The following is a 15,326-nucleotide window of genomic DNA, read 5'->3' on the forward strand; positions in this document are numbered from 1 at the left end:
CCAGAGCTTCCACTCTAAATGTGTGCTTTGCTGCTAAATGGATCGTTTCTGCCTTTTGGAGCCACAAAGAATGTAATCCTTAATTGTTACTGAGTTTAAAGAATATAATCCTTAACTGTTACTGAGTTCAAATAGAAGCTAGGAAGGAAAATAGGAGAGCACAGGACGACGGGGTTTGCAGACAAAAAAGATTCCTGACCCTGAGCCTTGGGAGCATCTGCATGGATCCTTTGTACAGAGCTGGTGGGGAAGGAGAGGCTGCAGTGTTCTCTGGGTCTGCTCGCCTAGAAAGGTGAGCCAGGGAGGAAGGAGTGCAGAGGGAGAAGCAAGCAGGGATGAGTTGTTTTAATGAGAAATAAGATCTATAAATTATAACAGAGAGGAGAATGAACTGACGGGTAAGTTGTAGAAAAAAGGAGCACTAAGTTTGGGGGTTTTTGAAGGAAGGTGTTCCCCATTCCTTGGTGTCTGCTAAGTAGTCCTTTCTGTTGTAGTGGGTTGAACAGCAGTGAGAACACAAACAATCTGGTTCTTAACTGGTTTAATATTTGACGGTACAAACAAGATCTGGTCTAGTCCTATGTATCAGCTTCTTCTTATTGCCTCTTGTTCTTAAATTGAAGACACGGAAGAAATTTTCGGAAAAGGCTCCACCCCTAAAGACTTCTCTGCTTCTAAACCTTTAGCCTTCACCACACTCACTGAGTCTGAACACGTTCTTCTTGGGGGTCTAGTTACTTCTCATTCAGCATGTCTCGCATCACAGTCATTATTTCCCCCCCCAAAACCCGCTCCTTTTCTAACATCCCTGTTTCTGTTAATGGCATCATCATTATAGTCACCCAGCCTTAGAAACCTCAGCTGATCTGGGATTATTTCCCCTCTTAACCTCCTTAAAAAAACCAGTACCAAGTTACTATACATTCTTTATAAAGTCTCTTGCATCGGTCTTTTTTTTTTTTTCCTATTCTTACTGCCACCATCCTAGTTCACACACTTTAACCTCATACCTGTACTGTTAAAGTTTTCTCCCAACTGCTTTTTCTGCTTCCAGTTTCTCTTCACTCAAATCAACTCTGTATGTCAAGCTTTAACCTTCCTGAAACTATATTTTTATTGTGAGATTCACCTAGTTAAAAATGTTTAGTGGCTTCTTATTTCCCAGAAGATAAAGTCCAGTTTTGTACACTGTAATTCAAGGTACTGCACTGTACATTTCTTTCCGGCCAGCATGTTTTGATTACCCCTTTGAACCAGAGACTGCTGGGTGCTAAGTTTATCAAGCTGAATAAGACAGAGTATTTGTCTAGAAGAGCAGAATCTTATGAGACAAAAGACAGCTATGTAGAGAGATGAATTGATGTAATAGAATGTGATAACTGCTCTTGGGTTATGAATAAGATACATATCCATTATGCATTTAATATGATTTCAAAATAGCTGTGATATTTTTAGAAAATGCGTTTATCAGTATTATGAGTTAAAATTGTAACTTGATTAAAAGCTGTAGAAATTCAGTGGAAGCAAAAGCAATCTTTTCACTTATATCCTAAAGTCACAAAAAGCCACTCTAGGCAGAAGATTGTCCTTTTTCTTTCCCAAGTAGTGTGCAGATAACCATTGGCCTGAATAAGTGTTGTGTGTGTTCCTAAGCTGCCTTTCCCAGGAACTGGCCAGGCCATCTCCTTCTTGGAGCAGATCAACCTACCAGGTTAGAAGCAGTAAACTTGTTTTGATTTCTAAATTAGACACATGAGTGGTAGAAAGTGAGAACTCATTGGAAAAAGGAAAACTTCATTATCCTTATAGATGAAACCAAATATATGCTCTCCAGGGATGAGAAATGAGAGAACTGACCAGTCACTAACTCATTTAAACCATTCAGTATCCTGTTAGAGTATGTATTGTCATCTGCATTTTATAGATGAAGAACTGAAAGCTCAAAGGTTACGTGGATCAAGGAAGTATGAAGTGGTAGAGCCGGGGTGCAAACTTAGGTCTGTAGGGCTCCAAAGTCCAAGCACTTTCCACTGCAACACACTGCCTCCCAGAAGAGTTACTGTCCCCAAAAAACCTTGGAGCAAAAACAATTGCTAGGTCTGTTGGTCATTTTCAACTGATATCAAATTGTTAAACTTTTTAAAAAATCAGTGGTCTGATTTAGAAGACAGAAGTTAAAAGGCAAAACAAGATCATCAGTTACGATATTCTGTTACAGGTTTTTGTGAAATTTTTTTACAGTTCAGGGAGAGTCAGGTTATGGGCATAGCTAAAACACAGATACCTTGACTGTATTACAGTTCATCCTCCACACCATATGCTCTGTTTCTTCCTGGTTTGAAATCCTGATGGAGTCAACGACTTCATCCAACATTAAGGTTGAATATTTGAAGGGTTCTTGTATTCCAGACTGCCTGTAGAATTGAGGCCCATGAATCATTTTACTGGAAATAAAATCAATCTACATATTATTGTTCCCTCATTGTGGTATTTTACAAATCATGGTGACATTATTTCAGAAAAGCAGAAATTTAGGGGAATGATGGACAGATAGATGATATAGACAGATATACGTATTTCAATGAAATCATGTTATAATTTCATTGAAATAAATAAAGCCACTGACACATATACCTGAAATGGTAAATACTGCTGGTAATTTTCTGATATTAGAAGACATATTTTTAATTTTAATGAAAAAATGTGTTAATGTAAAAACTATTCTTCATTTTCATTAACGTACATTCCAGTAGCTTAACTAATGTAGCTCTTCTGGTTTGGTCTTGTCTCAGATGAGAATACTTGAAAAGGTGTAAACGGATATCTAGGTAGACAGACCTGTTTTTAATAGCGTTGTGCCAGATGTCCTCATTTTGGGGGAGAGATGTTTGAATGCTTGTTTATGGGCATGAGGCCACTTCCTCCCTTTCTTCAGGATGTATATAAATGTTGTTGGCAACATGTAGAAGAGACAATGATAGAAACAGATGTACACACATAGTAAGAGAGACGGACATTCACACACACACACAGACACACTAGAGATGTATGAGGCTTAAAACAGAGCTAACCAAAACAAAACCCTGATATCCATCATGGTGTCCCAGAAAGTGGATTAGACTGGATCTTAATAATTTTACTATTTAACTATAATCTTCAGTAATTCACTTAACAACTCTGGCCTCAGTTTTCATCTGTAAAATGAGAGTGCTACATTAGATTATTTCTGAGGTCCCTTCCAGCTCTGTGAATCACATTTTAGCTGATAAAATGAGAAAATCTGATGGGAACAGTGGTTACCAAGTAGCAGTGGTTTCTAAGGAAGCCTCTGGAATCAAATTACTTAGGTTCAAATTCTATTTCTGCCACATACTAGATGTGAAACTTTAAGTTATTTAGCCTTTGTACCTCAGTTTTCCCATCTGTATAAAATGGGGATGATGATGATGATGAACTTGTTGATAATGGTTATAGCATCTATCACCTAAGGTTGTAAGGACGGAATTAATACATGTCAAGTACTTAGAACACTGCCTGGAACATGTTTATGTTTAGCTCAAAAAGTGTGTATCTTTTTTATTATTGCTATTAAGGCTTAAATTCTTCTTAGAAAACTACTCTAGAAAACTCTGAGGAAAAAAATAATCAAATAAAAATAAAACTCTGAGGAAGTGGTGATTAACATTGGTAAGCTCAATTATATTACTAATTTCTGTACTAAGTATAAATCTAGAATATCTGGTATCCTAGAATCAGCTTTGAGTAGAGTACTGAAAGCATTTTAAGTATTGATCTTAAAGAATAATCAGCTTTATTACAGAACTGGTTTCTTGAGACCTCCTTCAAAATCCATATTGACAGTATTAGATAAACAAGCACCTCAGTCCTTTAGCACTGTTGTAATTTCTTTGTAAGTGCATTATTCATATTATATTTCAGGATCCTGAAATTTACAATCTCCAAAACTGTTTCAAAACCATTCTGTTTTATATAATCCTATACATAGTGTTGCTGGAAAAAGCAGACTGATAAGACAAAGCAGGGCATTCTTTGTTCAGGCACTCTCATGGTAAGGGGAAGGCTTTGATCTAGTTGCTGTAATAGTCTTTAAAAGTAGTAAACGGTTAGCACGTTGTATTAGTTTGCTAGAGCTGCCATAACAAGTACCACAGACTGGGTGGCTTAAACAACAGAAATTTATTTTCTCACAATCCTGGAGGCTAGAAGTCAGAAATCAATGTGTCAGCAGGATTGGTTTCTTCTGAGGCCTCTCTCTTTGGCTTGTTAAATGACCATCTTCTCCCTGTGTCTTCACATGGTCTCTCCCTGTCCTGCGTTTTTGTCCAACTTTCTCTTCTTATAAGGACACCAGGCATATTAGATTAGGGACTACCCTAATGACCTCTTTTTTTTTTTTTTTTTCTTTTTTTGGCTGCACCACACAGCATGCAGAATCTTAGTTCCCTGGCCAGGGATCGAACCCATGCCCCCCCACAGTGGAAGCGCAGAGTCTTAACCACTGGACCACCAGGGAATCCCATGACCTCATTTTTTGTAAATTAATTAATTAATTTATTTGTGGCTGCATTGGGTCTTCATTGCTGCACGCGGGCTTTCTCTAGTTGCAGCAAGTGGGGGCTACTCTTCGTTGCGGTGCGTGGGCTTGTCATTGTGGTGGCTTCTCGTGTTGTGAAACACGGGCTCTAGGTGTTGGGCTTCAGTAGTTGTGGCTCGCAGGCTCTAGAGCACAGGCTCAGTAGTTGTGGCGCACGGGCTTAGTTGCTCTGTGGCATGTGGGATCTTCCCAGACCAGGACTCGTCCCGTGTCCCTTGCATTGGCAGGTGGATTCTTAACCACTGCGCCACTAGGGAAATCCCCCATGACCTCATTTTTCACTTAATTACCTCTTTAAAGACCCTGTCTTCAAATACAGTCACATTATGGGGGTACTGGGGATTAGGACTTCAATGTATAATTTTGGGGTTAGAGGACACAATTTAGCCCATAACACGTTATAACACATAGACACATAAGAATACAAATACTCAGATAATATCTTTTACCTTCAACTGAAAGAAGATTGATTTGACATTTGTAGTAAAGCTTTTATTGCATAGTATTGTAGAATTCAGTAAAAAGGTTTGTTTTTCTGTCTTGGTTTTAGAATCTGTAAATAATAATAGCAGAAACAGCTCTCTTTAGTAAACGTACAAAAGATCTGCTTTCGTGATCAGAAAATTTATTTTCTGACAATATTTTGACATGTTTTTCTTTACTAACCTAATCCTAAAATGCCAAAAGTGGAATGAGAGGTACAATTTGGAATGTTGTCACTCTCTTACCCCCAAACGCATAAATAACCTTTATGAAAAACCAAAAGTGCCAGAGGGTGGGAAGGCTTAAATCTTGAGATAGTCAAGGTAATGTGTCAACACCTTCCGCCCTCAGATAGGAGGTTGCTTTGGATACATTTTTTTTAAAAATAGCTGTGCACTTTTGTCCATTTTAGATTTGGTATTTATAAATGTGACGTTTATTTTTTTTAATTTCATATATACTGGATTTTTAAGGAAGTATATTATCTAATGGAAAGCTGTCAAAACAGCCACTTTGTATGTCAGTGTTGACTCTTTGAATTTTTAGAATTAACTGGCCTCCCAAATTTTGGTTTTGTTTATATGTACTGGAAAGAGTCTTTACATAATTGGAGCAAGTTTGCTTTACATCCGTGCTAATACCTTATCACTGATACTAAAAACTTACTGAATGGCCTGAATCTTAGTCAATTGTAGCCCAAGTATAAATTTCTTTAATCTGATATCTGAGTATATAGTAAAGAGGTGATTTTTATCCAGTTTTGCAAGAGTGGTCTCCTGGGTAAAATAACTGATTTCTTTTTTTTTTTCTTTGGTGCTAGCCAAATGGATTTTTTAAAAAAGATTTATGTAGGTTTTTTTGAGGTGCTTCTATGTTCAGAAATATCTGAGATTCACCTTAAAAATGTTTTTTCTCTTTCCTGTCCCACATCACCCACCACATAGAAATAAAGCCTTCAGTTCCACATAAAGACATACACAAACCCAGATACTAGATAGACAAACATCTACGTGTACTCCACCCTGCCCTGCCTTACTCCTTACATAGCTGTAGAAACTGGGGTGTTTCTTTTTCTGCCACCCAATCTCCATGTGGTAAAAAGGCAACAATGCCTGCTATCAAACAATGAGTTCCAGAGCAAAAGCTGAGACTTCCTCAAGAAGGAAGAGGCACAACCAGAACCAGAATGAGTGGATGTTGGGTCAAGGGAAAAGGCTAGAATAAAATGAACAGAGCCCAAGCCAGAGCAGCATACCTCCGTGGCAAAATGAGCACTGTTGTTCAGGAGGTGCAGAGCCAGTGTCCTCGATACCCATAATTCTTGTGGCTGTTGGCACATGGAAGTTCATACAGAAGAGATTCATGGACTTCCCTGGTGGTGCAGTGGGACACGGGTTCAAGCCCTGGTCCGGGAAGATCCCACATGCCGCGGAGCAACTAAGCCCGTGCGCCACAGCTACCGAGCCTGCCCTCCAGATCCCGTGAGCCACAACTACTGAGCTCACACGCCACAACTACTGAAGCCCGCACGCCTAGAGCCCGAGCTCCACAAGAGAAGCCACCGCGATGAGAAGCCCGCGCATCACAACGAAGAGTAGCCCCCGCTGGCCGCAACTAGAGAAAACCCGCACAGCAATGAAGACCCAATGCAGCCATAAATAAATAAATAAATGTATTTTTTAAAAAAAGAGAGATTCATGCTCTCCTGGCTGTTGGCCCTGACTTGGTGGGAAGTAGCATGTGAATAGACCATATTGTAAGCTGGGCAAACTCATGTTTGAAATCATTTATTAATAACTTAAAAACAAGTTTTATACTTAGTCTATAAATAGGCTCAGTTTTCCAGGGTATTAAAATATGTGTAACTTTTTATTATATACGTTTATATATTTTTTTAATTGAGAAAACTATAAAGCTTAATATAGCTACAGCTAGCTGTACCACAGTGTATCATAATATATACAGACAACTTGTCCACAGGTGGTTTTTATTTCAAATTTATAGACTGTAGCATTCCTTAGGCAGAAATATCTACATCTAAACTCTAAGGAAAGTTGGGTCTTGGAGAGATTCTGCCGGAAGGAGTGAGCTGAGCATCTGGTTGAAACGATCTTGTCTTTCACAGTTACTTAATGGACAATGACAAGTAACAGCTCATTTAGAAAATAAGTGGAGAATGAGTCTATAGACTACAATATGACATGCCAGAAATCTGGCAGTCATATTTCTGATAATGAATATGGAGTTAGAAACAGCCTTTTTCTGAAAATCTTAGACCATATAATTTATATATTGGCAGAAATTGGAGTCGAATGGACTTGGTAATTTAAATACCTTAAATACAAGACAAAATTTATGTTTTATCAAATAAAAATTAGGGCCTATCTTTTTTTTTAAGTTTGCAGGGTCTAATACACTATTAGAAAAACATAAACCAAAAATTACATATAATTCAACATTTAATATTTGAAAATAAATGGGAAAAAGTAGAATCTGGGATGAGTAATAAGCCCTACAAAGTTGAGGTGGTGACAGATTGATTTGTTTGTTTATTGATTGGCAAGAGATGAGGGGATGAGAATTTTCCTTACACGAATTTGGCAGTTTGAAAAGTTCAGTTGTAATTATGTTATTTTTTTTTATCTGAGTGCATGGTGCATAAGTCATGGTGTTTCGAGCAAATAGGCTTTTATCAATTCAGGGAGAGAAAGTCAGTTTCTTCTGGTGACATTCATAAAATAGTTCTTGAAATGACAGTGAAAAGATTTTGAAAGACCTCACCTTCCCTAATTATGATTGCAAAAGGGAAGTCAGATTCCTGATATTTTTGCTATATTACTCAGCTTCAACTTGAAGAAGTGGCTATTTTCTTCTTTCTTGTCTGTATCAACCAACAGCTGTCAGGCTTCATCAGCTATAATGACAGTTGACATTCTTGGGATTTACCAATTGTTTATAGTATGGTCACATAGACAATAAATTTCTTATTATTTTGCAGCATTGGACATTTTTCCACCATGCTGACGACATTTTAAATATATTTGTCAATTTTCCCAAATTTTAACTGAAGAAAACCTTAAGAATTTATACTTGAGGACTAAAGTGTGACTGCCAGTTATCAGGTCAGTATCACTCCCATCCCCATCCCCACCCTCATACCACCCCCAGGAATATCACTGCCATACTAAAACATAATGCAGTTTTACTATCGTTCATTTATATTTCAGACAAAAAGTTCTGCAATGTGTTGTGTGTTAAAATTAGATTCAAATGTAAAGGACAGCAAAGAACTAAATTTTAATATTTATAAAGAATGGTTATAGGAATATGCGAAAACAGACCTCTCGGGTTTGAATTACACAGCTATGGCCCTTTTTTTCCCTCCTGTGTTGTATTTGTATTATATTTATTTCATGTAGACACCAAGCTAAATAAGTTGATACATTAGCAAAATGTTCCAGATATTAACATTTGTGTGCAGAAGTTATTTACAAGTGTAGAGGTAACACGAATATTGATCTTTATGCCATTGACAAAGAATAGAATTTTTTCTTGCCTAGGCTAGACTGTTTTATAATTAAAGTGACTTAAGATTGTTTCAATTTCACTCTTTTATGAGGATGTATATTTATCACAACAGATCAAAAACTGATTTAGGTACAATCTGTTTTAGTTCTTTGTATATTTACCTGTAATTTTTATTTAATTGATTTCTCTAACAAGTAATTCTTGATTTTCACTCATGAAAGCTTAGAATGGAACCATGAAGGACTTTAGAGACTATCTAGTCTGTTTTATTTTACCTGTGAGGAAACTCAATGCCAGAGCAACTAGGTAATTTTTTTTTCTCAAAGCCATATAGCTGTTTAGTAGCAGAGCTGAGACTAAAATTCTATACTCTTCACTCCCGGTCTATTATATTTTATTATATCACACTGCATCTTTAAGCCACAGTTTTTAGATTTCTAAATGAGAATATTTAAGGAGTATAAAGATATTGAAGGAAAAAAAGTAATATGTGTAAACGCTATCATTTTTAGCTCTATTCCTAGTTGATGTACTCAGTGCAGTTGGTATTTATGGAGCGCCTTTACCAAGTGCCCATTATTCTGCTTAATATCAGGGGAGGGGTGAAAAAAGGAATAAAATGATAGGATTTTTTCTCTGCCTTATGATCTCCTTGAGAGAGATTAAAACATGAAACCATCAGGAATTGGGGGAAGGGTTTCATCTAAGAAACCAGTGTGACTCAAATGGTAGTTTAAATTCCTCATCATTATTCACTCCAGGATGCTATCATCCTTCTTCATTTGTGGTTCCCAACTACAAAAGAGCAGCCAAAGTCACTTATTTCTGAAGTAATTGATCTTGGCTGCCCCCAATGTTGGTAATGCCTTTCTTGGAATTCTTTTGGAAAGTGAGAGAGGATAGTAGTTCTTAATAATTAAACCATTGATCAGCTTCTGTCAGGAACTTGGCAAGATGTTTTATATTTATTAACTCAATCTTTACAACAGTCCTATGAGTTAGAGATCATCATTTCACTTTCACAGGTAAGAAAACTGAGAATCAGAAAACTTGCCCAGTCACACAACTAGGAAGATGTTGACCTGGCATCTATCTGACTGCAAAGCCATGTGTTTTTTCCAGCATACCATCTTATGTTAAGTGTAGCTTTATTAGATTTGTTGTTTTTTTGTTTTTTTAATTTTTTTTTAGCTCTTATTTTTAAAGTAACTGTTGTGAGGGCTCTCTAATACTGAAGTGAGAATGTGAGAATCGCTTACTAGTCGCTGACCCTCACCAGTTAGAAAGTTAGCAGTTAGAGCTGAAGTTACATTAAACATGTTTTACCATGTGGCAAAAGATTTGTACAGTGTGTTCTGGAGCAACATCTAACAACACAGTGAAGTATGCATTTTCTACACGCTCTCATTCGCTTAAAGGCAGTAGCTCTGGAAGGAATCAATGCCTCTTTTGTGTACCTCCTAAAATTTAATGTGCTCATAGGAGTTGGGAGTTGCTGGAGGGTGTGTGAACTAGTCATGTTGTGATTCACTTTAAAAAAAAAAAACTGTATGAGAGTGGCAATTTAGAAGTAAAGAGTGGGAGAGGGAAAATAGTACTTGCTGTACTTTAGAAGTTATGAAATGTATCTTACCATACACAATGGTCAGAAGATCCTTCCAAGATTGTACGCCTTCTAGCTTCTATCTATGTGTGGTTTGTGAGAAATTAATCTTATGGAAAGGACTGAGTTTGTGCCATGTAATTTGCCATTTAACATATTTTAAAAGATGCAAGATTTCATAGAAATGTGAACTTGTTAAGTCAAATAAATTCAGTTTATAGTAGCCTGGCCAATTAAGATGTTTAAACAATATATTTTAAGCAGTCATTTAAAAGTACATTTGTACATGGTTGCATTTAAGTCTTATTTTACTATATGAAATATAAATATTGTGATAGATGTTCTCTGTGAAAGTAGACAATTTAAAAGAAAAATTTCTCCCATACTCCCACCAAACATTATCTTTGCTCAAATTCATTTCAGCCAGTTTCAAAGGGATCCCACAATGTTTTATATACAGTTTTGGAATTTAGTTATCTAAAACTGGGATATCTTTTCGTGGTCAAACAATTTTTCATTGAAATAGTATTCATTGTAACAAAATTTTACCTGAACTTCTAGTGAACAAAATTAGTGATTAATTCTTTCTGAGACCTTCTAGGATGTTTGTATATATGCCTGGAGGAAAAATGATGAAAATTTGATCTTTGTGAATGGTGATGAAATCAATAATTAAAATGAATTTTATTTTCTGTTACTGCTCAGTTTATGATTAACTCAGAAAGTTCTTATTTTTCCATTTAATTATAACCATTTCCTTTCTTAAAGTATTTTCTACTCTAATTGTTGCTCTTTTCTCATCTGTCTCACTTTATTTTTTCTTTAATAGTATCAAATTAACTCTGTCTTCTGAAGATTGTCTGATTATTGTCCTTGTTTTAGGCTTTCAGGATGAATCTGGAAAAACTCAGCAAGCCAGAACTCCTAACACTATTCAGTATTCTTGAAGGAGAGCTTGAAGCAAGGGACCTTGTTATAGAAGCTTTAAAGGTATGTTTAAAAAAAAAAGAGAGAGAGAGAGTGGTCATCATATATTTGAAAGCCATATCATTGGTTAACTAGGATATTTCTATAGCTCCAGTTGAAGTTGAGAGGCCTGGGTATATATATCAATACTTGCTATAGCAGCCACCTGTATGGTATGATTTGGGGACACTGATGAAGCCTTTCTGCCTCCACATAGTTCCTTTAGTCTCTCTACCTGATGTCTAGACTTTGAACTTCATTCTTTAGCTTAGTAGCGTTAGCTGTTTCTGAATGCCAACCCCTTGAGAACTTGATGAGACCTGTTTCCTAAAAAATCTATATACACACATATACCATAATTCAGGATATAATATCTGATAGATCAAGGACCCCATTAAGACAGTGAATAGATTCCCTAGATCCCAGATTATAAATCCTTGCTTTTTTTTCAGTATTTGATATCTGTTAAAATACACGGGACTGGGGGGTGGTAGATGACAACTCTACTTTCCACTCAATTTTGCTGTGAACCCAAAACTACTCTAAAAAAGTCTACATAAAAAAAAAAAAGATCAAGAGGGCATAACTCCTTTAAAGGGTCTTGAATCTTTTACACCTTGGTAAGGACGTTTCCCAATCTGTCTTGAAATCAGATTTGGAGAGGGGAAGAAAAGAGCTTAAGGCTATCTGTGTGAGTAGTAGGAAGATGATACCCCCATAGGTGAGGAGAAATGGCCAAAGAAGATGAGACTTGGGCATGCTGAAGAAAGCATAGTCTCTGCCGAAAACTATTGCTTTTTTGTTTTCCCTTAGAGCTTTGTAATGTGTGATACGGAGTATTTCTCCGGAGTGCATGAGGCAGTTCCCTTCTGGTATGGGGGTAGAGTCTGACTTATTTTCCTTTTCCCACTTACTTCAGTCTTGTTTTGCATGGTGTCCCTGGGGATCATCTGTTTATGGCTTTGACACATGTCTAGTCACATGATAAAGTTCATTGCCCGAGTCTTTGCCTGTCGTGCCACTAAGCATGACTGTGTGACCTTGGTAAAGTCATTCAGTCTGTCTGAAACAAAGCTTCCTTGTCTGTATTAAAAAGAAATGATTAATAACTAGTGTTTCTGTGTAACATCATAATTTGCATGGCATTACAAATACTCCAACAGTGTAGGATTCATTTCTTCTTCTCCCTTTATTTATATTTTCTCAGTACATATCATGTACCCCATATCCAAGGAACAGTCAGTAGTAGCTAATCGTTTGAATTGATGTCTCTAGTGTGCCCTCAACAGTGCCTGACTTTTCAATGACTCCCCTGCCAACATATATTACATAAAAATGTTCCCTCTGCTTGGTGACTCATTTCTGCCACATCCACCGGTCTTCCCCTTTTGTCACTATTGGGGATTTCTCATCCTTTCCCTGTACGTCCCTGAAAACTATTCTATTTCTCATAACCCCATCCCACTATTACCAGTAGTCCTAACCTGATTAAACCCAGGACACCCTCCCATTTATTTTCACATGTTTATCTGATCGATCAAGAGAAAAGAAAAAGAAGGATTGAGGAAAGTTTGAGTTCATTCCTAATCCTCACTCCTAATGCCTGTTGTTTTTCCTACTTCCTTCCCTTCTTCTCATCTGAGACCTCTGGCTCTCCTCTCCACAGGAATTATCAGCCTAGACCTGGAAGAGTTCCACTGCCCAGGCTGAACTAGAAAGTGCATTGTTCGTGTCCTTTTAGAGCTCAGAAAGCATTTTCCAGGAGCAGCATTATTATAAATAGCAATCCGATTTTAGAAAACTACAATAGCTTGGCAGCGTGTGTTAAATAAATAGACTCACCTGAGGATCTGTCCCTGTTTACACTGGGACTCCAGGAAGAAGTTTCCTGTAAATATCGCAGTTGACTTATACAAAAACTTCTGGGCCTCAACCCTCTCATAATTGGGGTAGGGGTTGGGGAATGGCTGCCTGTAACAGAAAAATTAGAGGATGACCTTATTTTTCTCTTTGCTTTTTAGCTTTAGAAATGATACAAACCTGTGGAGCTTTATGTTTGTTTTATTGAGCATATAGATGCTCAATAAATAGTTGTTGAACAGATGAAATATATGCCATTGTTTTAAAAGATTGCCATAATATTTCAAAATGAATGTTGTGAATTATTAAATTTTACAGCCTGCCTTATGTGTGCTTAAACAGACTGCCTTCTGGTTTTAATGTTAACAGATGCTAAGGTGCTTGTTGCATATGTTTTCCTAAAAAAAATTTTTTTCTGCGTGAATCCAATTTTAGTTACTTTAGGCAGCTTCTGACAAGTTGAAAGAGCAGCTTGAGAAGCAAGAGCTATAATTAGGAGAGCATTTTGATATAAGATACCATTCAGAATCAGGCACAAGTGTTGTATTTAGTCTGTGCATACAGCCTATAAGTGGCAAAGTTCTCTTCTGAGGCTTAAACTATAGGCAGTTTAGGTGAAATGAATAGCTTCACCAGAAGTAATACATCTTTAAATAGTCTATTGTTAGATAAAATAAGTAGCAGCTGGGGGTCAAAATTGTTTCAGTCCTTTGAGAAAAGCAACTGCCGTACCAGATTCTTAAAGTTAAAATGAAATCTTGTTTTATTTGTGGAGTAGGTTTTTGTTTTGGCTTGGGTTTTTTTGTTTGTTTTTGGTTCTGTAGTATGTCAAGATTTCACTGCATTTTTTCTATATAGCTCTTGCTTAACAGCAAACACTTGCTCTTCGTGGACTAATATGACAGCTCACTAATTTTCTTCCTTTTAGTATTCTTTCTTAATTCATGCTTAGTTGATTGAAAAGGTTTTGGTCTTTGTCCTAAATAGCTTTGATTGGTTTTTCCTTTATGTTTAAGTAAAAAAAGCTTATCTTTTTTCTCCTTACCTTTAAAAGAGATTTTTCTTGGACATAAAATCTATTCTTTAATCTTGCATCTCTGAACAAAACCATATGGTTCACTGTTGCTGTTAAATAAATAGTAAGTCACATTGGCAAGGGTTAGATTTATATAAGGATGTATTATAAAAGTTCCTGTAATTTGTAAGTAAATCCTACCTATAAAGTTATAATTGTAAAAGAGCTTCATTCATTTTCCAAAATGTCTGCGAAGTTTCAGATTGCAACTACACCCTTGTAGAGCCCCCATAATTCTTTTTCTCCCCAAAATTTTACAGAAGAGTGAGCCTCCTCACTCTTCTGTTGCAGCCTAGACATGTTTGGCATAGAACCAGAGAAGTCAATAGAAAATAATGTAATATTCAGCCTCTTCTGTATTTGAAGTCTAATTGTTACAGAGGCCATTTATACAGTATTTGGTCCTAATTGAACTTGATATAAAGTGATTTTCTATTTTAGGAGGGATTACATCAGAGAAAAGCCTTCTTCATGAAAGTCTCTCCCTTTGACCTGACCACTTTATGTTCATGAATGAGAACACAATGGGAATCCCTTCCACAGTGAAAACAGATTACATTGCTCATGAACTGTCCAGGGGAGTTTGGGGTGGAACCACACAGTTCAGCAAGAGAGGCCCGGTTCATTAATTCTAAGAAAATCTAGGAAAAGCTTCCCAGCAGGGTCTGACTACTCTAGAAGAAGATGAGGGAACCTTAATTTTTAAAATTTGCAAAATAGAATTGACTGCCAATAAAAAGTCAGATTAAATAGTTTGAGTCTTCCACATTGGGTATATTATATCTGCATGTGTCAGATGTGATGCAGACTACACTTAGCTATGACTAAGTAGAATCTACCCTGTATTAGTATCATTTTATTTTAAAGCATTCTTTAAATTGCTTCTGCAATAATAAATGGTAAAGTATAACTTTCACATAGAATTAGCTTAAAGAGTCTTGAATTCCTTTCCACTGATACCTCAGTCATAAAACAGGTATAACTCTTTTAACGTCTAGGATATAACTTTGTTGGTTTTGGCCAAAGGCCATTGGCGAATTCCCCAGGCAAGAAAATTTACAGACAAAAATGTTGTAGACAGGACAAAGTTAGAAATATATTTAGAGTATGAGACTGTAATATTTAACTACTGTGAGTTTTTTAAACAGCCAGAATTAAAAATAAAAAATCTAAATGTTACATATGTGTCTGTGTTA

At 36.6% G+C, this 15,326-nt stretch overlaps 1 protein-coding gene across 4 annotated transcripts in view; it reads left to right on the forward strand.

The window, feature by feature from the left end:
• Positions 1-15,326, forward strand: part of CTTNBP2NL (CTTNBP2 N-terminal like) — a 66,361-nt gene that overhangs the window by 3,848 nt on the left and 47,187 nt on the right. Inside the window, exons 2-3 of one of the 4 annotated variants that reach the window (XM_027091058.1) lie at positions 8,097-8,220; positions 11,112-11,219. In XM_027091058.1, the coding sequence (XP_026946859.1) occupies positions 11,121-11,219 (99 nt within the window). In that variant the 5' untranslated portion in view covers positions 8,097-8,220; positions 11,112-11,120. Of the gene's footprint in view, positions 1-8,096; positions 8,221-11,111; positions 11,220-15,326 lie in introns of those variants that run through there. The other 3 variants (XM_027091057.1, XM_027091059.1, XM_027091061.1) reach the window with 3 other exon arrangements.

The sequence above is a fragment of the Aethalodelphis obliquidens genome, unplaced genomic scaffold (assembly GCF_003676395.1).
Source record: "Aethalodelphis obliquidens isolate GAN/ISIS:26980383/991018 unplaced genomic scaffold, ASM367639v1 scaffold70, whole genome shotgun sequence".
Lineage (NCBI taxonomy): Eukaryota > Metazoa > Chordata > Mammalia > Artiodactyla > Delphinidae > Aethalodelphis > Aethalodelphis obliquidens.